The sequence below is a fragment of the Phoca vitulina genome, unplaced genomic scaffold, assembly GCF_004348235.1.
Source record: "Phoca vitulina isolate PV1807 unplaced genomic scaffold, GSC_HSeal_1.0 scaffold14, whole genome shotgun sequence".
Classification (NCBI taxonomy): domain Eukaryota; kingdom Metazoa; phylum Chordata; class Mammalia; order Carnivora; family Phocidae; genus Phoca; species Phoca vitulina.
The window spans coordinates 43,806,631-43,834,620 of NW_022589717.1; the positions used below are offsets into that span (position 1 = coordinate 43,806,631).

Consider the following 27,990-nt stretch of genomic DNA (forward strand, 5'->3'; position numbering starts at 1 on the left):
TAATTATTAGAGCTGATAAACTCCTTTCTTACAAAGATAAATGAAGGCCAGAAAAATCAGAAAGCTTTTTGTAAGCTTTATTTAAAACACACTGTACATAACAATGGTAATTATTTCTATAGTTAATCATTTTCCCCCTCACAGCAGGAAACCAATTTACTCTTCCCCACTGAATCTCTCCCACATCCTCTGCAATAGTGCCCAAGCCAACAAGGCAACAGAAAGGTACTATGAACTCTCTCTCCAAAAAGATAAGGGAGATGGGATATCTGGTAAAAAAAAATTGCTTTGGTATTGCTGAAGTTTAAGAGGTGAAGAAAGTACGAGAGAGGAAAATCAAGAGCAGTAAGAAAGCCAAAGGATGGAAACTTTCAGCTAAGCTAAAGAAGTTTTCATTTACCCTCCAGGCAATAAAGAACCACTGAATAACTTTAAGCAAATGAGCAATGCATTCAATTTTGCTTTGGAAAGATCACTGTGGCAGCCAGCTCAAGTAAAAGATGCATTAGAAAGATCCAGGATTAGGGTGCCTGGGTGGCTCAGTCAGTTGAGAGTCTGCCTTCAGCTCAGGTCATGATCTCAGGGTCCTGGGATTGAGTCCTGCATCGGGCTCCTTGCTTAGTGGGGAGTATGCCTCTCCCTCTACTCCTCCCCCCTGCTCATGATCTCTCTCTCTCAAATAAATGAATAAAACTTTAAAAAAGCAAATAAAGATCCAAGATTAGAAGTAAAGAGATGAAAAGAGTAGCAAGAGATGAGAATTTCAACTAGGGCAGAAATAATAAAAATAGAAATGAGGATACAAGATAATCAGAAGATAGAAAACATGTGATTTGGTCACTGATTGGATGGATATGAGCTGGGTGGGCCAGTGACAAGAGGGATGATTCTGAAAGATCACTTGACTTCCCAGTAACTCAAACCAAAACCTCAAAGTCAAGCCATCTTTAATAGTGATTCTTTATAGTAAGATGGGGTAATACAGCAAGGGCATTAGGTTTGAAAATAATTAAATGCATTTAGTTTTGAACATACTAAGAATGAGGTATCACAAAGCTCCAGTTCTGGGCAAGATGAAATGAGCACATGCTACCTCTCCTCTCCCACTGAATGGAATTATAAAATCTGGACAGAACATTTGAGGATTCTGAAAAGTAAATAGCAGCAGGCAAATTAGAGAACACCAAAACTCAAAGTACCACCACCAAGTATGTGGTGAGTCCGTGGTTTTTTTTTTAAACTATGGTATCTTCTGGCCTAAACCTAACTTTGGTCAAAAACCTGGAATTGAGCACTCTGGTGATGACAGGTTAAAAAAAGAAAGAAAGAAAGAACAGAAAAGAAACAAACTTCCAGTTCTGGCTTATGGAGCAGAGGGAACTCTTTGGAAAACTTAAGGAGAAAGTAAGGAGAAAGGAGGACATCTCCCTTTTTTTTTTCTTTCTCTCTCCTTTTTAACTTTCTTTTGTGCTGTAGCCTGCAGGAAAACTCACTGCTGTGGTGGCAGCTGAGACAGCAATGGGGAGCTTATAGGAAGCAAACTCTGAAGGGGAACTTCTGTCTGTGACACTTACATGCCAAAAAGGCAGAGCCAAAACCTATTCCTTTTTTTCCCTCTCCCTTCTCCGTCATCACCCCCCTCCCCACCACCCTGGCTTCAGAGGTGATGAAATCCTAGATAGGAGGCTTATATCTAGAAGACTGAAAAGTAGAGCCCCAGGGAGTAGAAAAGCATCAAGTCAATGGCAGACTGGGCGGAGCTCAGGAAAATGACCTCCTAAGTTGTTTATAAAGTCCTGGGCTTACTGACAACCTATGTATGTATGGATATAATCCTGTTCTGCACACCAAAGACTTTGAAAATAGAGCTAACAGCTAGACTTCTACCCAGATCTCAGACAGACCACACTGTAGGATGAATCTGAAGGGCACTATAAGACTTTGAGAAAATAAGTTAACCAGAACTATAGGATACAACAGAAAAGTAGGAACTTGTAGCCTGGGCCTGATAGGTCAATTGTCTGCTAAAACAAATACAATCAACAATCTCTGTATGATTTAAATAAAATCCAGAGTAATACTGTAATATTCCAAATGTTAAGGATACAATCCAAAATTAGTCAGCATATGAAGAACCACAAAAATCTCAATTTACTTGGGAATATACAATAAGCAGATTATGATTAGATGACACAGATGATATAATTACCTGACAAAAACATTTTTCAAAATTTTTATTTAAATTCTAGTTACTTAACATATAGTGTAATATTGGTTTCAGGAGTAGAATTTAGTGATTCATCACTTACATATAACACCCAGTGCTCATCATATGACAAAAAATTTTAAAGAAACTATTATAAAAGTGCTTGAAAAGTATCATGAACAGTGGTGAAAAAAGGTTAAAATAGGAAGTATTAGCAAAGGAATAAAAGATAAAGAAAACCAAATGGAAACACAAGAAATGAAACCTACAACTGCCAAAATAAAAAACACGCACTTGATGAGTCAAACAAGCAAAATGACAATGAAAGGGGCAAGAGTAAGAAAACCTGAAATCAGGATAGAAATTATCCAATCTGAGTAATAGAAAAGAAACTGGAAAAAACTGAACAGAGCTTCACGAACTGTTGAAACAAGAACAAAGATCTAACATTTATGTCATCAGAGACCCAGAGAAGAAAAGAATACAGTGCTAAAAAAAAAAAAAATACCTGAAGAAGCAATGGCTCAAAAATGGCATAAGGCATAAATCTACAAGTTCAAGAAACTTAGCAAACTACCAACAGAATAAACCTAAAGAAATCCACGCCAAAGACAATTTACAGTGCTGAAACTAAAGACAAGCAAAAAAAATTTTAAAGCATCCAGAGAAAAATAAGACATTACTCATAGGAGAAAAATAATTTGAGTGGGTGAGGATTTCTCCTTAAAAACTACATAGGACAGGGGCGCCTGGTGGCTCAGTCATTAAGCATCTGCCTTTGGCTCAGGTCATGATCCTAGGGTCCTGGGATCGAGTCCCACATCGGGCTCCCTGCTCCATGGGAAGCCTGCTTCTCCCTCTCCCACTCCCCCTGCTTGTGTTCCCTCTCTCGCTGTGCCTCTCTCTGTCAAATAAATAAATAAATAAATAAATAAATAAATAAATACTACATAGGAGAAAGAGAAGTAACATGTTTTCAATGTTAAAAGAAATGAACTGTCAACCCAAAATACTACATCAGAAATAAGAGGATTTATAGCTAGCAGGCCTGATCCAAAAGAACTGCTAAAGGAATTTCTATAGACAGAAATGACTTAAGAAAACCTGGAACATTAGGAATGAAGGAATAGCAAGGGCAAGAAGGCCCTTAAGTAAACAGATGAAAGTGTGGGCTCTAAAGTCAGACTACAGAAATTTATTTTTTTAAAAGATTTTATTTATTTATTTGAGGGATAGGGAGAGAAAGAGAGAGTGAGCGAGCACACGAACAGGGGCAGAAGGAAAAGGGGCAGAGGGAGAAGCAGACTCCCCACTGAACAGGGAGCCCAACACGGGGCTCGATCTCAGGACCCTAAGATCACAACCTGAGCCAAAGGCAGATGCCCAACCGAGCCACCCAGGCGCCCCCAGACTACAGAAATTTAGATACTTATTCTATCATTTAGCAGCTGTAAAGCTTGATCTGGTTAATTTCTTTATGCCTCAGTAGGATGTAAAATACGAATGTAAAAGCATCTACCTCAGAGAACTGTGGTGAGATTAGAAGTAATATAAGAACTTAGAACGACAACTAACATATAGCAAATACCCAATAAATGAGATGTTAACAATTAGTAGTATAACTATCAAATAGGATGGAATGGGAGAAATTACTTTTGAATAGAGGAAGTTCTGTCCTTCTCCGAGACTAGAGAAAACAAAGAAAAATTTGGTACAATTATAAATCTATAAGTTTAGGGGCAGAAAATGTGAGGAAATGTGGGCCTTGTAAGCCCAATTTTCTCTGTGAAATAATGATGAAATCATGATTATCTTCATAGAAAGATAAAGGGCAAAATTATTGAAGAAAATTTCCACAGCGGACAATGAGAGAGGCTACTGACCATGAAGATATAAAAAGATTGCTAGCAGGACTGACAGCTTGGCTGAAGCCAGAGACCAAAACCTGATCTGACATTAATTATCAGAACTTTAATTTCCCTCAGCAAAGTTCAGAAGCCTGAATATAAAAATAGTCACTAGCTAAGTTACACATAATAAGGAGGGATATGCCAATTCAGAAAGAAGGGCTCCCTAGGAAGGACAGGCTAACCAATTATACATGTATGCATATAAGTTTGTGAACTTAATTTTCACATTACTCCAACAAGTTTAAAGGCATCTCTTTCAGAAACTACACAAATGTCCATCAACTGAGGAATAAACAAATTGTGATACATCCACACAATGGAATATGACTCAATATGGAATAAAAAAGAGCAAACTACTGATATATATCAACCTCAAAAAACTATATATTATGGGTGGGGGGATGGGTTAGCCCAGTGATGGGTATTAAGGAGGGCATGTATTGCATGGAGCACTGGGTGCTATATGAAAACAATGGATCATGGAACACTTCATCAAAAACTAATGATGTACTGTATGGTGACTAACATAACATAATAAAATTTTAAAAAACTATATATTATATAATTGATAAATATAAAATCTTTACTTTTTAAAAATTTTTATTTATTTAAGTAATCTCTATGCCCAACATGGTACTCAAACTCATGATCCCTAGATCAAGAGTCACATGCTCTTCCCACTGAGCCAGAGAGGTGCCCCCTACATAAGATTTTTAAAAAGACAAAACTGGGGCACCTGGGTGGCTCAGTAGGTTGAGCGTCTGCCTTCAGCTCAGGTCATGATCTCCAGGTCCTGGGACTGAGCCCTGCGATGGGATTCCTGTTCAGCAGTGAGTCTGCTTCTCTCTCTCTCAATCTCTCTCTCTCTCCCCCCTTCTGCCTCTCCCCACTGCTCATTCTCTCTCACAAATAAATAAAAATCTTAAATTAATTAATTAATTAATTAATTAAATAAAAATAAAAAGACAAAACTATAGTGACAGGAAGTACATCAGTTGTTTCCTATAGTTGGTGGCAGATTGACTCCAAAGGGACACCAAAAAACCCTCCCCCCAGTTTTATTGAAATATAATTACCACATAACACTGTACCAATTCAAGGCGTACAACATAATGACTTGATATATGTATATATGAAAAAATAATTATCACAAGAAGTTTGGTTAGCATGAATCATATACAGTTACAAATTTTTTTTTAAAGATTTATTTATTTATTTATTTGACAGAGAGAGAGTGTGCATGCACAAGCAGGGGGAGTGGCAGGCAGAGGCAAAGGGAGAAGCAGGCTCCCCACAGAGCAGGGGGAGCCCGATGCGGGACTCGATCCAGGACCCCAGGATCATGAACTGAGCCGAAGGCAGTCGCTTAACCAACTGAGCCACCCAGGTGCCCACAAATTTTGTTTTTCTTATTGTGAGATGAGAAAACTTAAGTGATGATGGGATAGTGCTATACCATGATTGTGGCAGTGGTTACATGACTACTTTGTCCATACTCACTGTGATATACACTTAAAGAGTAGTGACTTTCATTGTATTTAAATTGCAACTATTAATAAAACCAATTTCTAAAAAAGTTCTTGTTTGAAGACCTGGGTAGAATATTGTCCTATCAAGCATGTTGGTAAAGACAGCACTTAAAAGGAGCTCCTTCACCTAGCCTAGTCTACTGTCCCCAGATGTAGTCTCTAAAATTACAGGCAAAGGGAGTGTGATAGGCAGAATTTTAAAAGCTCCAAGGTTTCTTGTTACCCTTACTGCTCCACCAGGCTTACAAATGCTATATAATCCCCAGCACTTTATATATGATGGATTTTATCTACACAATTAGGTGATGTTAAATGGAATGACTGACATTAAAATAGAGACATTATCCAGTGGGCCTGACCAATCACATGAGCCATTTATTTGTTTACATATTTATTCATCGATAGGAGATATTTGTGAGCTATTTCTTTTTTTTTAAACTGAAGTAATGTTGACATACAATATTATATTAGTTTCAGGTGTACAACTGAGTGATTCAGCATCTATTTCCATTACAAAACGATCCTACAGTAAGTCTAGTTACCATCTGTCACTATACATACTTACTACAACATAACTGACTATAAATCCTATGCTATACTTTATATCCCCATCACTTATTTATTTTATAACTGGAAGTTTGTACCACTTAATCCCCTTCACCTATTTTGTTCATCCTCTCACCCTTTGCCCCTCTGGCAGCCACCAATTTGTTCTCTGTATTTACGAGTCCATTTCTACTTTGTTTTTTAGATTCCATATTTAAACGAAGTCATACAGTTTATTGTCTTTCCCTAACTTATTTCACTTAGCATAACATCTTCTGGGTCTATCCATGTTGTCATATATGTTAAGATTTCATTCTTCTACATGGCTGAGTAGTATTCCTATGTGTGTGCATGTATGTGTGTGCATGCACATGTATGTGTGTGTGTGTACACACATACAATATCTTCTTTATTCATTCATCTATCAATGGATACTTAGGTTGCTTCCATATCTTGGCTATTATAAATAACGCTGCAATAAAGACAGGGGTGCATATATCTTTTCGAATTAGTATCTTTGTTTATTTTGGGTAAATAACCAGAAATGGAAATGCTAAGTCAGCTGGTATTTCTATTTTTAATTTTATGAGGAACTTCCATACTATTTTCCACAGTGGCTGCACCAATTTACATTACTGCTCAGAGCACAAGGGCTCTCTTTCCTCCATATCCTCACCAACACTCACTATTTCTTATTTTGATACTAGCCATTTTGACAGGTGTGAAGTGATATCACATGAGCTCTTTAATATCAGAGTTTTCTCCAGCTGGGTGTAGAAGTGGCAGTCAGGAATTTGAAGCATGGGAGGGGTTTGATGCACAAAAAGTTATCTGTTGCTGAGATGAAGGGGGCCACATGGTAAAGACCTGACAGTGGTCTCTTAGAAATGAGATGGACCCCTGGTCAAAAGCTAGTCAGACAATGAAGACCTCAATCCTTTAACAGCAAGAAAAAGAATTCTACCAACACTCTAAGCAGTGAAGAAGATCTTGCCCTACTTGAGCCTCAGATAAGGACACAGATGGCTGACACCATGATTTTAGCTTTATGAAACCACGAGCTGAGGATCCAGTTAAAACATGTCAGATTCCTGATGCACAGAAACTGTAATAAATTTGTGTTGCTTTAAGCTACTAAGTTTATGGTAATTTGTTACACAGCAATAGAAAACTAATACAGAGAGGCAAACTTTAAATAGTACCTCTATCTCATTATAAAAAAGTTCTAACTTCAAACTTAAAATCTGTGAGGCCTTCCCAACAGTTAACTTTAGCTCTCACTTCTATCCATTGCCTCACATTACTAGTGTATATATTCTTATTCAACATTAAGATGATAAATTACTCTAGAGACAAACTACATCTGGGTAAGCTTTAATTAAGTAACCTTTAATTAATTAACCTACTACCCCAAAAATGTTTAACTGCCTTGTTTTTAAATTAGCAGATAGACAAAACTTAATATATGATGCAATACCCAATATAAAATAGAAAAATAGAAATTCTTCACTCTTACCCACATCTTTCTAAGGTAAAGTTTTATGTATACACTTAGTCATCTAGGGAATGAAGAAATTCTGTATAGTTTAACAAAATGAATCTTGGAAGGTCATATAAAAAATCAGTCAAAATGCACTGCTGATCTCTTAAGTATTTAAGGTTTTTTTTTAATGATAAGAAAATAAAAATACTAAATTCTGGGGGTGCCTGGGTGGCTCAGTCATTAAGCATCGGCCTTCAGCTCAGTTCATGATCCCAGGGTCCTGGCACAGAGCCCTGCATTAGGCTCCCCACTCCACAGGAAGCCTGCTTCTCCCTCTCCCACTCCCCCTGCTTATGTTCCCTTTCTCGCTGTGTCTCTCTCTGTCAAATAAATAAATAAAATCTTTAAAAAAAAATACTAAATTCTGTTTGTAAGATGGCAACATGACACTATTGCTTCCCTTCTTGCAAAATCCTAGAAGAAAGTTGTTTTAAGTGAATACATATCAGCACTCAAAAACAAGCAAAACTCTTGGTAGTCCCAAGTACATAAGGAACCCAGAGATAAAGAAAAGTATACAAAATCAGTTTTAAGTGAGAAATTTCCCTAGCAAAAGCATGTCAGAAAGAATACTATCACAGAAGGTGTGAGCAGCATTAAGCATGCTCTCAGACTTGTTGGAAGCTAAGAACATGAGAAGGTCTACGAGCAGACAACAGTGGTTGCAGTAAGAGGATTACCTCCATTGCATTACTCATCTCCACAAGCCAGAAAGCAGTTAGTTACCTTCAGATAGGAGTGACCAGAGAGGGCATAGTGGTAAAAGATAGGCTAATCCTCTGAATGACTGGTTATAATGAAGAAGAATGAGAGTCTCCTTAGCCCAGAAAATAAAGTGTTGAGGTATTTGCCTAATAGAATATCAATACACGTTCCATCCATTCTCTACTCCCACTGAAAACTGTGCAGGGGACAGGTCAGTAACACTCTCCCATCTCACCAGGAGGTCACTCAAACAAAGGTAATGAGCAATAAAATAGCCACTCCCAAATATGAATACTGTCAAGAACACCAAGGTTTGACAAATGCCAACACTGTGAAATAGAGAACTCAAAAACGGAGGAAACCAATAATAGCACACTAAAAACAAGATTTTGCAATAACTGTAGTATTATCAGAAAAATGAGAATATGATTAAGGAGATTTAGGGCAAAACGAATTACATTTCATGGACATGAAAATACAAGTTTCTAAATCAAAAGAAGAACCTCATTAGGTGGGCTGAACTGTAGAGTAGACAACACTTAAGACTATATTAGTGAGCTAAAAACCAGGCCTAGGAATATTTCTAAAATATAGCAGTAAGAGAGAAAGGGATAAAAAGGATGAGAAAGGGATAAAAAGGGTGAAACAGAAGTACAGACAAAAGGACATTTGATGAAAGTTCCAATCTATCCATCTAATAGGCATTCTCTTAAGGAGAAAAAGGAAAAGAAGCAGTAGTTGAAGCAATGGGGCCAAATTAGTTCTAGACTTAAGGCTGTTCTGGATCTGCCTTAGCAGAACTTAAAAGCAAACTCTGAAAGACTCAAAACCATTTCCTAGTTACTTAACTGCATCCCAGAATAAAGCCCCAACATACTTAAATATGAAAATATCCAAAATTTTTATACACACACACAATACCTGGCATCCAATCATAAATTACAAGGTATGTGAAGAAGTAGGAAAAGACCCCAATGAGGAGAAAAATCAATCAGAAATGACAAAGATAACAGAATTATTAGAGGTCATTAAAACAGCTATTATCTTCAAATTCAAGAATGTAGAGAAAAACATAAACATTATAGAGAAATGGAAAGTATAAAAATGACCCAAATAAACTTTAAGAAATAAAAAATACAAGATGAAAAAATTTTCTGAGATTAAAAAGAAATACAATGTCTGCATGGGATTAATAGATTAGACAAAGCAGAAGACAAGATTAATGAACCTGAAGATACAGAAATAAAAGCTATCCAAAATGAAAAATAGGAAAGAGAGTGAAAAAAAATGAACAGACCCTCAATGAGCTGTTGAGAGAGCATCACATGGTCTAGTGAATGGGTACTGAGAGTCTCAGAATCAAAGAGAGAGAACAGAAAAATATTTTTTAATAAATAGATGAAATTCTTCCAAACTTGATGAAAATTATAAATCCACAGATCCAAGAAACTCAGTGAATCCCAACAAAATAAACATGAAGAAAACTACACTAAGCTACACTGTAATCAAACTGTTTCCAGTGATAAAATGTTAAAAGTCAGTAGAGAAAAAAGACATATTACATATATAGGAAAAAGATAAGAATGACAGTGAACTTCTTATCAGAAACAGACATGCCAGAAGACAACTAGAGAAACATCTTTAAAGTACAGAAAGAAAAAAATCTCAACCTATAATATTACACTCACCAAAAATATTTTTCAAAAAAGAAGGCAAAATAATTTTTCAGGCATACAAATGCTAAGCATATTCACCAACTGACCACTACTACAACTTATCATTTAAGCATGAGGACAAAATAAAGACAATTCCCAACATATCTTGGGAAGTTTCTGTCCAAAAGAATTGCCAGAGAATATTCTCCATCATAAAGAAAAATAAAGTGAGGGCAGAATAGTAGAATGTAATGATGAGGAAAGAAATATATAAATCTTGACAAGTCTAATAATTGTTTTAAAATATTTTAAATTAAAATCTGTAACTAAAATTCCAGATGCTATTAACTTTGGAGATATGGGGTAAGAGAAAACACAGGAGGTTCTCTTCTACTATCTACAGAAAGGATACAAATACAGATTAATTCCAAAATTAGAAAAACAAATTCATGTGTTAAAAATATAAAGGGTAACCATTAAAAAATATAAGTATATTTTGATGACATTATTTCAAAGAAAAATATCCTCAATTGAAGTAATTACATTAACTCACAAAGATACCACTTATGAACTTATAGTAGTTATAAATGTAATCCAAGTACACTACCATATAATTGACCTATTTTCTATGTTAGCAAGATGCTTCATGGTGTGGTGTGCTGATAGAAACAATCATCAGCTGTTCTGCGGACAAAAGGTCAAAAAGCATTTGTGCACCTCTACAAGTCAAAACTATTAAGTTTTAACTACTAAAATGATTATCTAAAAACTGTTAATATCTTCTTGGATACATGACTTAATTAAGTTAGCTGGCATAATGGAGGTTTTAATATACTTTTGCTTCTAATGTGTGTTTGAGAAAATACATTGTTACACTTATATTTATCAAAATGTTTCCCATTTTTCTTTTAAAATTCTTTGCTACTTAAAAGTATTTAAAACCAAAAGCATGTATGAAAAAACAAACCTAGCAATGTAAAAACTCATTTGTTTTAATATAAATATCTAGGTTGCTTTATCTACTTCTCTTTTTAAAGGAAGATTACAGCTATGAACTTATTCCTAATTAACCAAACCATCAATAGAATTTCACCTTGGTATAAGATATGGCAGAAGACATATGGTAAAGACATTATCACAACTTTATACTCTGTAAAGTTTAGAGTAAATGTTCGTAAAGATTTAGAATTCATTTATACCTACCTTGTTCCAGACCTTCACTTTGAATATTAGTATGTTCAAAATCTCAAAAAAAAAAAACCGTACCATATGTCCTTCAGCTCGAGCTTTATTTTGCCGTGCTTCCCGTTTTCGTTGTAGGAACTCTTCTACTTGTTTAGCTCTTTCCACAGCTAGCTGCCCCTTTTGCCTGAGTAATTTGGACAAATAGCAAAGTCAGAAATTCTAAACATTAAATATTTCAAAAAGTTAAAAATTAGACTTATTCTAAATGTTTTCTTTGTTGCAGAATATGAAATAAAACCTTCCCCTGTAATGAAAAAATAGCTACATATTTTACTACTACCTAAATCACATTCTTCACTATTTTAAATAGAAGTAAAATCTATACTACTACTCCAAATCTTATCAAGAAGGTTTCTCTCACATTTATTATTTTGGACTATATTTAATTATAGAAGAATCTCAATAGTTTCCCAGTAGTGAAACTTATCTCGGAACTCTGTACCAAATATATCTAAGAACCTTCTTTAAACAGCATTGAAGTAAAATTAATGCAGTACAGTAGCAATTTCAAAACTGAAATACAAATTCAAAAATGAATAAAAAGTTTGTGAGTTTTCAAAATACAGTTAAAAAGCAATGTCTAAATTCCTTGAGTATCACAACTATTAAAAAGTAAAATGCACAGGTTATATTTCTGTATCTTTCTCTGACAATTATAAAAGAATGTAAACACGTTGAGTTTAGACTACAAATAAAAAATATAAGGGCACCTGGCTGGTTCAGTTGGTTAAGCATTGACTCTTGATTTCTGCTCAGGTCATGATCTCAGGGTTGTGAGACTGAGGCCTGAGTCGGGCTCTGCACTGGGTGTGGAGCTTGCTTAAGATTCCCTCTACCCCTCTCCCTCTGCGCCTCCCATCCCTGCTGGCATGTGCTCCCTCTCTCTAAAAATTTTTTTTAAAATTTTAAAAATTTAGGTTTTAGTTTAAAAAATATATATAAACATTTGTTGAACATCTAATATATACTATACCTGTTCTATTGTACCTAATATATATTGTGTCTTTTACATATTATGCCTGCCTGTTAATATATTTTGAAAGATACAAAAATAAATAAAACCCAGCCCCAACACTCAGAGAACTCATAGCATAATATCAACTGCAGTTAATTTTGGAGGTGAGTTAAAAAGATGAACAAGTGACTGGCTGTGCTTCCACTCAGATTTTGGCTACTAAGGCACACAAACTTGCTACAGCCTCTCTTTAAGATCATAACTATGTTCTGAATAATACATGAAGTAATGTCTTTTCTGTCTTCCAAAAGATTTAAACACTTCCTGATTTCCATCATTGGAATTTTCTAAGATTAGATAATTCCAATAACTGGTTAAGAGCCTTTTATTATGACTGTCAGGTGTATGTAGGTAGCTAACTCTTAATCTAGTTCCACATCACCAAATTCAGAAATGTACTTCATAACCCATGGTAGTTTGAGTAGATTAAGAACAATGAATAAGAAATTTGTTTATGCCTCTGTAGTGCACATGTGCTATCCTCTAGCAGTCATACTATGCACCATATAATTATGAGATTAATATCTAGTCTGGATGCAACACACCTCCCTGCATATATCCAGGCAAGGCTGTATCCTAGTCAGCTATAGTCCCTTTATATAAGGTTGGGCCTGAAGAGGGCCCATAAACTTTAAGAGGATATGACACTCAGACATGTAATCTGAAGCTGCATGTCTATGGGTAAGGCTCTTTTGGGGGGTCCTGGAAGCTTACACCACCACTTACAATTAAATAAAATTGCTGATCTCTCTGCTTTGTATCCTGACTGCATCTCTGACCTTTATAAAAGTAAAACATGTTTCATTTCCCATCCTAAGGTACTATGTCCAATGTTTGTCAGTCTAAACCTCCAACTGACATATGTTAATACAACAGCTGCACAGAATTATTTTAGTAAAACCTGGTCATATATATAATGGTTTTAATTTATAGATTTTCATACCATTTAAATATATAAAGTACTCCTGTTCTATTTATTTATATGATTTATAGGTTTAGCTTCACTGAATAGTCTTTTCCTAAGCTGGTTTAAATAAGCAGGTTTACATAACTCACTGCTTTCAATCACAAACTTAAAACCTGTAGTGATTTTTGCTTAACATTATTATTTCTTTTCGCCTCTCATTTATTAAACAAATACTTATTAAGTGTCAACTATTTGCCATATTATACTATATCTGTCTTTGAAGATCTAAAGATGTATAAAACAGAGTTCCAAAAATACAAGGTTGATTCAATATACAAAAATGAGAGTAATGAACCTTATTAAAAGAAGGACAAAATCAGTTTAATTAATTCTATGACCCCTCATAACACTTAAAAACCTGTAAGTAAACTGTCTTTATTTTTGACATTTGTTTACTACTTCATATACACTAAAATAAGAACCCATACTTATATTCTTATTCCTCTCTAAAACAGTAAAACTGCTAAACTATTGGCACAAACTGTTCATGCTACCTTCGTAGAAATAAACCAGAAATAGTCAATTTATTCAATGGTCATTTTCTTCCTTAAACATTATTAAGAATTCATAGCACATACTATTTTAGACAAATTAAACACTCTATCTTCTCCATCTTTTGAGTTCCAAAATTATTCCACTTAAAATCAGTAAAACAATAACCTAGATTAATAATAAAGTAATGATAACATAAACACTATATAAACCACAATTACTATATAAATATATAAACCTAAGAAATTAGGAATTAGCAAAGTAAAATACAGAGACATTAAAATGCATTCAAAAGAAGTAATTATTCTAAGACAACCCCTTTTTTCATCCTGAAAAGAGAGGGGGGGGAAAAAAGGAGTAAGTTCTTCCCTTTCCTTTTCTTATTACAAAGGCATGAATAAGTGCCAACAGGTGGGTAGGTTACTTCACATCCATGGCTCAGATCCTTTACGGGTAAGGGATATTTAAAAATTCTGAAGGATGATTATGGGTGATTAAGAGGTAAAAACAACACAAAAATAAGTAGCAATCCAGGTAGTAGAAATAATCGGAGAAATAAAAAATGAGTCAATATGGTTTAAGGTAGAAGAGCTGGAGTGGTATAGAGTTAAGGAGATGAGAAAAGAATGTAGGGGGTTTACTCATTAAGCTTCCTCCTCTAAGTGGCATAATGTCGATCTGATGGAATGGAACTGCTGTCAGCTTTACCCAAATTAAATGATGCAATAGAAAGAAAAAGACTTGGAAAAGTAAAAGCACCTATAAAACGTAAGTGTTAAGAGGCACTCAATAGTTTTATAAAATGGTCTTACATGGCTCAGGCTCTAATATTAAAAAGCTAATTGAATGTAAGTTCATCAGCTGCAACAGTGTACCACTCTGATGGGGGATGCTGATAAGGGGGAAGGCTATGTAAATGTGGGGACAGAGATAATAGATGGGAAATCTCTGTACCTTCTCTCTCAGTTTTGCTGAGAGAGACCTAAAACTGCTCTAAAAGAAGTCTTAAAGAAAAAGCTAATTGAAGAGATGTGTTAAGACAGATACAAGCAAAGTCAGACTGGCCAGAGTTACTGATAATAAGAGAAGAGGAAAAATAGGTAAAGCCATAAAGAGGGGAGCAGGCAAATAGGGGCGATCCAAAATATAAGAAAAGAGAATTTGAAAGAGTGAGTTGACCATAAATATCAATTTGCTGATTCAGTTTGAATTAGGGAAAAGAACTGACCAGAAAAGACAATGACATACAAATTACAATAAAACCAGTTATTAGGACAGTGTGGAGAAAGTGTCCTTTAATGCCAATGGCCACTAAAATGTACAAGACAAAAGAATCATAGTATTTAAATGGGAGGAGACCTTAAGTACTAACTAGTCTAACTTCTTGATGAATAAAGCATTCCTCTATTCCCATCTGGATATACCTGACACATGGTCATTCAAACCTCTAGTTTAATAGCTTCAGTTTGAGGACATTCATTAAATCCCACGAAGGGCCAGCCACTGAACAGCCCTCATACTGGGCTAAAATCAGTTCCTCAACTTCTCCGAGTCATAATAATTCGACATGGTGGAAATATATATAAGTCTAATTTCTCTTTTACATGAAAAGCCATCCAATTTTTCTAGGCTTGCTCCTTTAAGCGTGCTTTCTTTAATGGTGGCTAAATTCTCCCAGCTTCTTTAATTTTCCTAATAAATTGTTTTAATCCTCACTAAAGTCAATATGGCACAACAGTCAAGTGAGTGAACTTTGGAAACAAACTGTCCACTTTCGACTTCTGGTTTTACTAATAAATAGTTACGTGGCCTTCAACAAATTATTTGTTTATGCAGTACCTCAATTTCTTAATCTGTAAAACAGGGAAAATTTTAATACCTGCCCCATGGCATTGGTGATAAATAAATGAGTTAATACTATGGTCAATTCCCATTATTCAGAGTAGTCATATTCTGTAAGGTTACCATGAACACTGAATTAGCCAATACTGAACCACCACCCCTAGGAAAAATACAGGGTTATGTTCCTACTAGCCTCTTGTTACAATATCTTCCACAATGGATTGATATATAACACTGTTTTATGTGTGTTTCTATTTAAAGACGCCTTATTTAATGTATATAGCCTGAACTCTCGTCTCGGCCAACAACACGGGCAACAACACTCTTTCTCACAGTGGAGCAAAGCTTATTTGACACAAATATTTTCTCCATGAGATACATCACAGCCTTCCTGCACTTAGAACATCAGACAGCACTTCAGTGCTGTTTGAGGGCCATTTTAATCAGTGAAATCACCAAGATGATGCACAAAAATGCAAAGTTCGGTAATAAATACACCACTAAAACTACATTTGTTTATGAGTGCTGAAACAAGAAAGCAAAGCATCACCTTTTCAAACTCAGATTGGAATACATGCACCAGACAACTCAAAATTTTTTGCTGCTCTGTACACATCCATGAATGTCCATGGAAGCACTGGGAGTACTGATTGTGGGGTTGTATATAAATTTTAGCAAGTAGTCAAATTCATAAACACACACTCCACAAATAATGTGAATTGACTATATATGTAAATTACTTCAAACTGGTCTTGGCAGAAAGTGCCCAACTAAATATTAGCTCCTATTTTTATTATCATTATCATCATCTTCATAAATCGCTATTCTTATAGGTGCCTAGTTTATCAATATCCTTTTACGTAACCAGTATAGAATATAGTGAAAACTTCACCTCCTCTACTACTTTAATTTCAAATTTTATATTTTTAAAAAACTTCTTTAGCTCCTAAAAAGCTACTGGTACTGGCCAGAGCGTAATAAAATGGGCACTATCACATATTGTTAGATTGAACATAAATTGGTACAGTTTTTCCAAACAGAAATTTAGTTATATTTAGTTAATAATATTTATTTAGTTATATTTAGCTAATATTTAGTTAATAAATACATATAGTTAAATAAATTTAATAAATATATTAATATTTCTTTCTAGAATCTTCACCAAGAACATAACTGACCAACGTCTGTAATCCAATAATTGTACTTCTAAGATTTTATTATACAGAAATGAGGAACAAAAAATAAAATTTGGCAAAAAAAATTCCAAAAAAATAAAAATTACAAACAATGGATTACAGTAGGAGATTTGTTACATAAATTATGGTAATTCAGACCCTGGAATCTTACAGAGACATCAAAATTCCCTTGAAAACAATTTTAGCATGGGAAAATGTTATGGTAAAAATGTTAAATAAAAACTGATTAAAAAAAAAAAACCCCAACCAGAAACAAATTTGTACATACGATTTGGTCTCCACTAACTAAACAAAAAAATACAAAGAAAACGGACCCAAGTCTTCACAGGAACTGCCTCTGTAGAGATAAGTAGTGACTTCCATTCCTGCTTCTAACACCCTCCTTATGCTTCATAATTTTTCTGAAACTAACCTGTATCACTTTGACAAGCAGAAAAACAAGACAAAAAACCCACTTGTAACTTTCCTTTGGGGTTTCTTTTTCCATGAACAAAAGGGAGAGAAAAGAGGTATGAATGTTTGGTTAAGAAACTGGAAAGAGCCGAGATGCCCTTCAACAGATGAATGGATAAAGAAGACGTGGTCCATATATACAATAGAATATTACTCAGCCATCAGAAAGGATGAATACCCAACTTTTACATCAACATGGATGGGACTGGAGGAGATTATGCTAAGTGAAATAAGTCAAGCACAGAATGTCAATTATCATATGGTTTCACTTATTTGTGGAACAAAAGGAATAGCATGGAGGACATTAGGAGAAGGAAGGGAAAAATGAAGGGGGGGAAATCAGAGGGAGAGACGAACCATGAGAGACTATGGACTCTGAGAAACAAACTGAGGGTTTTAGAGGGGAGGAGGGTGGGGGGATAGGTTAGCCCGGTAATGGGTATTAAGGAAGGCACGTACTGCATGGAGCAGTGGGTGTTATATGAAAACAATGAATCGTGGATCACTACATCAAAACACTAATGATGTACTGTATGGTGACTAATATAACATAATTAAATTAAATTAAAAAAAAGAATCCTATGTGAGGGCGCCTGGGTAGCTCAGTCAGTTAAGCATCTGCCTTCTGCTCAGGTCATGATCTTGGGATCCTGGGATGGAGCCCCATGTCGGGCTCCCTGGTCAACAGGGAGTCTGCTTCTCCCTCTCCCTCTACCCACCTGCCACTCGTGCTCTTTCTCTCTCTCTCTCAAATAAATAAATAAAATATTTTTTAAAAAACCCAACTCAAGGTCATGATCCCAGGGTCCTGGCATGGAGCCTGCTTCTCCCTCTCCCTCTACCACTCCCCCTGCTTGTGTTCTCTCTCAAATAAATAAAATCATAAAGGAAAAAAAAAAAGAACCCTATGTGAAAGGGAGATGACAAGGTACTTAGCTTCTAGCATTTTTAAAATAGGAAATAGGTGAGCACTCTTGAACTCAGCAAGGGAACTTCAGAATGAGAAGGAAAAAAAAAAAGAATAAATGCTTTTGAGTAAAGCAAAACATTGAGGAGCAAAGATAATAGCTTAAGTTTGAGGGGGTTGTAAAAGTTGTTGATCATGACAGTGGAAAAGGACTACAGCATAATATAAATATGAAACAATGAGTATTAGGAAGCATGGAAATTGGAGAATATCATACACACAGCAGTTAAATCTTTTCCTTACCAATGATTACTAGTTATAAAAGATAAGGGTATTTATATTCTTATAACACAATATAATTATACTAGGTTCAAGGCTTTTCTACTGATTTTCTTTTCATTTACAAGGAGTTTGCAGGAGAGAAGCATATCTTTGATACATGTTTTAAACTTGCTTCTTTTTCCCTAATTTAACCTATTGTGAATATATACTCCACCAGGATCTGAAATTAAGAGAAATAAATTGACTGCTCAGTATTAAACTGTAAAATCAACACACTAAAAAAGAAAAAAAGAAAGGAGCTATAAACCTAATGAGACAGAATGGCTTGCTGACAAAGGCAAGGTTTTGTTGAGACCTGATCACACTAACATGTACAAATAAAAAAATAAACTTATGAGGATGATAGTAGTAAATGCAAAGGTAATGGTGAGAGAGATGAAGGGTGCCCAAAAAGCTCCCCCTGGAGCTATACAAACAATGACCAAGGAGGGAATGCTCAACTCACCCTCAAGGCCTCTTCACACAGGCTCATTTCTACTACAGAGAGGCATGTGTCCAGATGTGAGAGCATCTCATAAGACCAACTAATTCAGGCTTAGAACAGCAGTAATGATTAGCCAGTATTCATTCTCTGACCAGTGGTATTCTATCATTAAGTTTTCAATAGTCGTCAATAATATAAAGAAATGACTACCTTATTTCTACAAATCCAAATTTATTTAATCTAGAGGATAATCAGTACTCTAAGATTATGTCATCCTACTTTTTTCACATTAAAATGTCCATTCTTTTGGGGCGCCTATGTGGCTGCTCAGTCGGTTAAGTGTCTGAGGCTTTTTTTTAAAGATTTATTTTTTTTATTTGAGACAGACACAGAGAGAGAGCACATGCAGCGGGGAGGGGCAGAGGGAGAGGGAGAATCTGGAGCAGACTCCCCACCAGTGCTGATCCCAACACAGGGTTCAATCTCACAACCCTGAGATCATGACCTGAGCCAAAATCAAGAGTCGGACACTTAACCGACTGAGCCACCCAGGGGCCCTTGCCTCCGACTCCTGATCTCAGCTCAGGTCTCGATCTCAGGGGTCATGAGTTCAAGCCCCGTTTTGGGATCCATGCTGAGTGTGGAGCCTACTTAAAAAGAAAAAAATGTCCATTCTTTTATCAAAGGATGGAATTAGGGCTTATAACTTTTTTTTTTTTAATGATGGGGCTGATAACTTTTTTTTTAATGAACTTACCTGGCAAAATTACAAGTTGGAATTCCTCAAGCAGGTCCTCAATTTTATTTTATAGAGCTAATAAATAACTGTTAACATAAACCAAGGCCAGAATAATGAACAGGCATTAGCCAGGCAAAGTGGGCAGAGGTGAAGGTATGCTAGGCAGAGGGAGCAGCAGATGCAAAGGAACAGGATGAAAAAAAAAAAAATGTTTTTTATCTCCTTACTCCCAGAAGTATAGAAAGCAGGAGCACCAAAATAAGGAGTACAGAGTCCTCTATGAGACCTTGTAGGCCATTTAGGGGGTATAATTTGATCCACAGGGCAAGGAAGGGTCATTAGTTCATTTTTTTAAATGTATGCTATTTATAAACCTTTTTCAAGTATATATTTATTTGGTCAGAAAATTTTTCAGACTCAAAAGTACATCAAATTTATTCCTGTTAAATTTTATCCAATTCGAGTTCACTGTAGCTATGGTCTACTGAGATTATTTTGTTTCCTAATCAATCTTACCACATATTTACTATTTCTTTCCACTTTATATCTTCTAGAAATATGATAACTATATCCTTTAAATGTTTTTTTCTATGCCCCCCCTTAAACAGTGAGATTAGTTTAAGGAGGACAAGACTCTAAAAATTTTTTATTTGGGCGACATGAAAATATTAATTAGCATCCTCTGAATATAAACAGTATATTGCTGTAGGTACTACTAGGTGTCTAATTAATTTTTTCACACTGCCTCTAGGTCAACAGAAATACCTAGCATTTCATTTATTAGTTAGGTCCAAACTGTTTAAGAGTACTGGTCTGTGCTTTGTCCAAAAGACATACTTGTGGGGCGCCTGGGTGGCTCAGTTGTTAAGCGTTTGCCTTCGGCTCAGGTCATGATCCCAGGGTCCTGGGATCGAGCCCCACATTGGGCTCCCTGCTCGGTGGGAAGCCTGCTTCTCCCTCTTCCATTCCCCCTGCCTGTGTTCCCTCTCTCGCTATGTCTCTGTCAAATAAATAAATAAAATCTTTAAAAAAAAAAAAAAAAAAAAGACATAGCTGTGTTTCCTTCAAAATTATAAAATATCCAAGGCACTATGATGCTCCAGGTTGCCTCACCATACAGTTTGCAAACTAAAGTTCCAGCCTATAACTCTAACAAAAAAAAAAAAAAAAAAATTTATTTGACATAATCTGTTCTGTGTGAATTTATACTTTGTCAGAGTGATTACTGCTTCCTCCTAAGATATCCGCAGGTATTGCTTTTAATCTTGCCAGGGATCAAGATGAAGAAAACTGGTCTAGTTTACAGAATATGTTTTTTGAAAACCATATATTTGATGATCTTCAGTTTTCTGCCAATTTTCCTGTTTTCCATGTCCTCAAATAAAATCAAACTAAATTCAGTGACTGGAAAACAGTATGGAGGTTCCTCAAAAAGTTGAAAATAGAGCTACCATACGATCCAGCAATTGCACTACTGGGTATTTATCCCAAAGATACAAATGTAGTGATCCGAAGGGGTACATGCACCCCGATGTTTATAGCAGCAATGTCCACAATAGCCAAACTATGGAAAGAGCCAAGATGTCCATCAACAGATGAATGGATAAAGAAGATGTGGTATAAATACACATTGGAATATTATGCAGCCATCAAAAAGAATGAAATCTTGCCATTGGCAACGATGTGGATGGAACTGGAGGGTATTATGCTGAGCGAAATAAGTCAAAAAGAGAAAGACATGTATCATATGACCTCACTGATATGAGGAATTCTCAATCTCAGGAAACAAACTGAGGGTTGCTGGAGTGGTGGGGGGTGGGAGGGATGGGGTAGCTGGGTGATAGACATTAGGGGGGTATGTGCTATGGTTGGCGCTGTGAATTGTGTAAGACTGTTGAATCACAGACCTGTACCTCTGAAACAAATACTACATTATATGTAAAAAAAAAAAAAAGAAGATGATAGCAGGAAGGGAAGAATGAAGGGGGGGAATCGGAGGGGGAGACAAACCACGAAGAGAGTATGGACTCTGAGAAACAAACTGAGGGTTCTAGAGGGGAGGGGGGTTGGGGGATGGGTTAGCCTGGTGATGGCTATTAAAGAGGGCATGTACTGCATGGAGCACTGGGTGTTATACACAAACAATGAATCATGGAACACTACATCAAAAACTAATGATGTAATGTATGGTGATTAACATAATAAAAAAATAAATAAAAATAAATTCAGTGAGTATACATGAAAGTTCATGCAGTTATTGACACCATGTTAAATGTTTAAAGTACCCAATATTTTAAAATTTTATAACCAACTAAAGCAATAACTTTTTAGTTTGTTCACTAGTAGTATTTCAAGAAGCTGATAAATCTTCGTAAGAGAGTGTTTAAGGGGCACCTGGGTGGCTCAGTCAGTTAAGCATCTGCCTTTGGCTCAGGTCATGATCCTGGGGTCCTGGGATTGAGCCTGGCATTGGGCTCCCTGCTGAGCGGGGAGCCTACTTCTCCCTCTCTTCCCTATTTGTGCTCTCTCTCACTATCTCTATTGCTATCTCTGTCTCTCTGAAATAAAATCTTTAAAAGAAGAGAAAGAGAGCATTTAAAGAGAACTCTACAGTCAGATGGACTTAGTTTAAATCCGAGCCCTACCACTTACTAGCTGACTGACCATGCACAAGTTTTAAATTTCTGTAAATCCTAATTTCTTCATCTTTATTTTTTTTAAAGATTTTTATTTATTTATTTGAGAGAGAGAGAGTGACAGAGATAGCGAGAGAGACAACCAGGCGACCAATTTCTTCATCTTTATTAAAAGAATAATACCTAATTCAAAGGGTTGCTGTGACGAATAAATACAACTTGGTATATAATAAGTGTTCAAAAATACCTACCATCATTAATAATAATAACAATAATTTCATGGGGCGCCTGGGTGGCTCAGTCATTAAGCCTCTGTCTTCGGCTCAGGTCATGATCCCAGCATCCTGGGATCGAGCCCCGCACTGGGCTCTCTGCTCCGCGGGAAGCTTGCTTCTCCCTCTCCCACTCCCCCTGCTTGTGTTCCTGCTCTCGCTATCTCTCCCTCTGTCAAATAAATAAATAAATAAAATCTTAAAAAAAAAAAAAAGAACAATAATTTCATGCAACAGGGACACCTGGGTGGCTCAGTCAGTTAAGTGTCTGCCTTCGGCTCAGGTCATGATCCCCGGGTCCTGGGATCAAGCCCCGCATCAGGATCCCTGCTCAGTGGGGAGTCTGCTTCTCCATTTCCCTCTGCCTGCTGCTCTGCCTACTTGTCCTCTCTCTCTCTGTCAAATAAATAATCTATAAAAAAAAATAATAATTTCATGCAACATAAGAAAATGTCTGTCTGAATATTGCTAAGCCCAGAGTTGATATAAATGAAATAAAAATGATCTCATAACCACAAATGATTTAAAACTGAAAATTAAAATAGTGAAACTGTATCTAATGCAAAACAAAGTTTGAATGGAAGGTGTGGTATAGTGGAAGAAGTAGCTTAAGATAATTTGAAACTCAAATATATGCAAATATTCAAGGTTATAATAGGAGTTTGATAAAAAATGGCCCAATGTAGTCCATTATTTGTCATTCCAATTGTGAATAACCAAGAAATATTCTGGAAGTTGAACAATGTGAAGAAACATAACACAGTTTTCCCTATTTTCTTTATACTATACTTATTTATTTTAGATTTAATATAAAGCAAAATAAAGCCAAATTAAATACTAGAAAGATCCATAACACCACAGGATAAAAGCCACACACAAATTTGCTTTCCCATTTCATCAAAAAAATTCATATTGTGAGTTGGTAGCCTTCCTTTCTCAAAAATAGACTCTACAATTAGCTTAATATTTTAGGTTACTGTATAATTCATAATGTTAATTTATATTCACCTCATTTATTTACCTCTGCTCACCTACATTTTAATCATCTTTTATAATTAAGGGGAATCATAAAGATGTTTATTACATTCGAAAGTATTCTCCTGGGGCGCCTGGGTGGGTCAGTCATTAAGCATCTGCCTTCGGCTCAGGTCATGATCCCAGGGTCCTGGGATCGAGCCCCACATCAGGCTCCCTGCTCAGCAGGAAGCCTGCTTCTCCCTCTCTCATTCCCCCTGCTTGTGTTCCCTCTCTCGCTGTCTCTCTCTGTCAAATAAATAAAAATCTTAAAAAAAAAAAAGAGTATTCTCCTTAAAATGACACAAAAAAGGCAATGTAACTAAATTTTCACAAAATGCTATCTGCTTTTTTTAAACAGATGTTTTATAGAAAAAATGGGAATATCTAGGAAAACCTGTATGCATACTTAAGAAAAAAGGAACCGTGAAAATTAAAACTAATGATTACAATCATATTAAATTAATTCAGTGGAAGAAAAGGAAAAATCTGATGAACAAGATCATGGAGTTATCAATCAGAGACAAATGTAAGAAAACAAGCCAAAACAACAAAAAGTGGGATTCTAAGGAGAAAAAAAAGACAAAAAAGGCATGCTTTGAAATTTTGCATAAAGTGTGATTCCATTTAAATATATTCTGATTCATTTAAAGCAAGTGGGTGAAATTATTACAACCATATGTTGGTTTAAAGTGATATTATCACATCTTCTTTTAAATAAGTATGTTCAGCCTATAACATATAAATAAGCTACAAAAATTAGGCTAAATTGAAGAGGTACATGTTTGCCAAATGTAATCAAAGGCCAAATTTGCACCTGAGAAAAATTATTGCATCCAGAAGGCAACAAAATATTCTTTGTAATCAATACAGAAGACATTTCCAAAATATAGGTTCTAAGCTATATAGGTCATAAGACAAAATTACACACAAGAATCAATTTATGGATCATCACAGCTCAACCTGTTTACATTGGCTTGTTTAGACATGATTGTCAATCTTTTCAAAGCATTTTCTAAGAGCATCAGCATTTGGGAAATGGTGATGACCTGTAGCCCCTTAGGAAATCCTGGATGTTTTTCAGGTGAAATTCCTCTGTAGAAAAACATGCAAAATGACTTTCATTATTTTCTCTGAAGCAAAGCATGAGCAACTTCTGCAGAACACAGCCATACCTTTCTGGATGTCTTCGGCCATATATCTCTCCTTTCCATTTAGTTTCATTATTTTCTGCTCTTTGTTGCTGCATTTGATCAAAAATAGCATGATAATGTTCATACTGTCGAGAAGAAAAAGATGATGGAGCCACAGCCCCTCCACTGCCAAAAAAGGGAGCCTAGGAATTAAACAAACAGCTCTCACATGTTTATCTCATAAGGCCAAAAAGGCCTGTACTACTCTCAAAAAAAAAAACAGGTTTTTTTCAACACTTGACTTTTAAAAAGCAATGAGCTAATCTGAACATATTGATAAACAGACAACCCAAACCAAAATGTTTTCCTACTATATTATAACCATTAACAATCAAAAAGTAGTATACTTTGTTACTAAGAATAAAGCATAATTTAAGAAAAATATAAAAAGACATTAAAACTGTAAATATTGAAAGTCTGGTCTTCATAAGTTTTGAAACAAGTTTCTAGTACATATTTTATGATGCCATTCTATTAAGTTTAAATATGTACAATTTATAAGTAAAGCAGAGTGTACTGTAGTAACACTCAAAATTATATTTAACAAGAACATTTACATATGGTATTTAATATACCTCAAATCCTTCAACTCCACAATAAGGATATAAATACCATTGAAACATATTCTAGATGTAAATAAAAAAAAGCAAAACATCATATCTATCCTTAATCAGTTATAAACAAGTTGGGAAACAAAGCACAAAACTAGAAAAACATTCCATGCCTGTGATAAATCAATGGTAATAGGCACATGCTAAAGTAGTAAGTACTGAGACTGAGCAACTTTCACAAAACAGAAAAAAAACTTACCAGAAATAAAACTTTCTCAAAAGAAAAAAAAAAGGCACTGGAGAAAGATACTGTTCAACCCAGTCTTAAAAGCAATGTAACAAAGATAGATTGAATGATTAAATATGAGCCAGGGTATTAAAGTAAAAAGAAGTGATGTATGTATAATATTTGGGTGTTGACAGCAGGAGGAGAAAGAGATTATGCAAACAAATATGAAAAGAAGGCAGGCATTGGTCATAAAAGGCTAGTATATCTAATTGCTAGCAACCCTTTAAGATCATATAACAAAGGACAACAGAAAGCATTTATAAACTTTCTGAGAGGTGTAGCACAGCAAAACAGTTTTTAGGAAGGTGAGTCAAATTATGCATGATAAGCAGGAATAAGAGAGAGAATAAGGTAGAGGAAGTAATGCAAAGGCTTACTGCACTGATGCCAAAGCCACAAGCCTAGAAATAAAGAAAAGCAATCAATGAAAAAGGGAAGGGAGCTGTGGATTCTCTTGGGGAATAACACAGATTAAAGGCAGACATAAGGCCACAACTACACAGACAAGCATGTGGAAAACTCAGAGTTAGAAAACAGAGATGTCAGACAAGGATGAGAATTTTAAAAGTAAGTGTGTAAGGGGAAGAGCAAGATGGCAGAGGAGTAGGAGACCTAAATTTCATCTGGTCAAAGGAATTCAGCTAGATAGGGATCAAACCATTCTGAACACCTATGAACTCAATAGGAGATCGAGGAAAATAGCAGCAACTCTCTGAACAGAAAACTCTCTGAACAGAAAAGTGACCACTTTCTGGAAGGTAGGATGTGCGAAGTGAATCCGAGGCGATATTCGGGGGGATAGACGGTGGGGGAGGGGGCCTCCGCCGGCCGCTTCTGGCAAGTGATAGAGCAGCAGAGCACAAAATCGGAACTTTTATAAGTCTGCTCTGCTGAGGGACGTTGCTCCAGTGGCTATGTGTGGGGGTGGAACCCTCACTGGGACAGTGTGGTCTCAGGACCCTCCGGGTCAGAGAAAGAACAGGGGTGCCTGAGTGCGGCAGAGCTCCCAGGAATCAGAGCAGGGAGGCTGGCTGCAAAGACGGAGCCAAGGAGTGGGCTCTCAGCTCTGGGTTGCCATAAACCGTGATGCGCGACACAGGCCACTGCCCTTCCAGCAGGGACCCAACAAGCGGCAGATCCGGGGAGACTCCCTTTCCTCCCCTGGGAGGAGTGCCGCGGGAGCGCACCAGGGATCTGCTGGGTTTGGAGACTCCAAACGGGGTCATGTGCCAGAGATAGAAACGCTCGGTCACAGACCAGGTAAGCATTGAGTGCAGTCGGAGACCGGGGAGACGGGAGTGATTGACTGCTTTTCTCTGGGGGCTCAATGAGGAGTGGGACCCCGAGCCCTTCGCTCCTCCGGGCTGGAGACTGGGAGGCCACCATTTTCACTCTCGGCCTCCAAAGCAGTATGGAAAGCTTTCAGGGAACAAAAGCTCCCGAGAGCAAACCCGAGCAGATTACTTAGCCCGGACCCCAGCAAGGGCTGGGCAATTCCGCCTCGGGCAAAGACATTTGAGATCACTGCAACATGCCCCTCCAACAGAAGATAAGCAAGAACAGCCAGCCAAGACCAAGGTGACTGATCAATGAGAACGGCAGAACTCGAGCACTAGGGGAATACAGCACATAGAATTTGTGGCTTTTTCCCCCCTGATTCTTTAGTCCTTCAAAGCTAATTTTTTTAATTTTCTTTTTATTTTTTTTGAATTTTTCTTTTTCCCTTTTTCAACCAACATCTTATCAATCCCTTTTTTAAAAATCTTTTTTATTTTTCATTTTTAGAGTCATATTCTATCCCTTCATAGTAGTTAACCTTATTTTTGGTATATATATATATATATAAGTTGTTCTGTCTTTAAAATTTTGGGATACAGTTTCTTGTAACACACCAAAATAGACCCTAAATCTCTAGTGTATGGCTTTGTTCTAGTCTCCTGCCTGATCACATTCTTTTTTTTTTTTAATTTCTCTTCTTTCTTTTTTCAACCAACTTCTTGTCAATTCCTTTTATAAAATCTTTTATAATTTTAAGCTTTACAGTCATATTCCATCCCTTCATCGTATTTACCCTTATTTTTGTACATATATAAGCTTTTGTTTTTTTAAAATTTTGGGAGGCAGTTTTTTCTAACAGACCAAATACGCCCAAAACCTAGCGTGTGGCACTGATCTATGCACCAGCCTGATCATATCTGATTATATTCTTTTTTGTTTTTTTTCTCTTTTTCCTTTTTTCCTTCTTTCCCTTTCTTTTCCTCTGGTTTCAGGTCTCTTCTGATTTATTTAGTGTCTATTTTTCTGGGGTCGTTGTTACCC

At 36.2% G+C, this 27,990-nt stretch overlaps 1 protein-coding gene across 8 annotated transcripts in view; it reads right to left on the reverse strand.

Moving 5' to 3' along the window:
• Positions 1-27,990, reverse strand: part of NEK1 (NIMA related kinase 1) — a 226,358-nt gene that overhangs the window by 117,829 nt on the left and 80,539 nt on the right. For all 8 annotated transcript variants that reach the window (XM_032413176.1, XM_032413181.1, XM_032413179.1 and 5 more), the window contains 2 exons: positions 24,814-24,974; positions 11,361-11,463 (listed from right to left, as the gene is read on the reverse strand). In XM_032413176.1, coding sequence (XP_032269067.1) covers positions 11,361-11,463; positions 24,814-24,974 — 264 coding nt within the window. The remainder of the gene's footprint in view (positions 1-11,360; positions 11,464-24,813; positions 24,975-27,990) is intronic.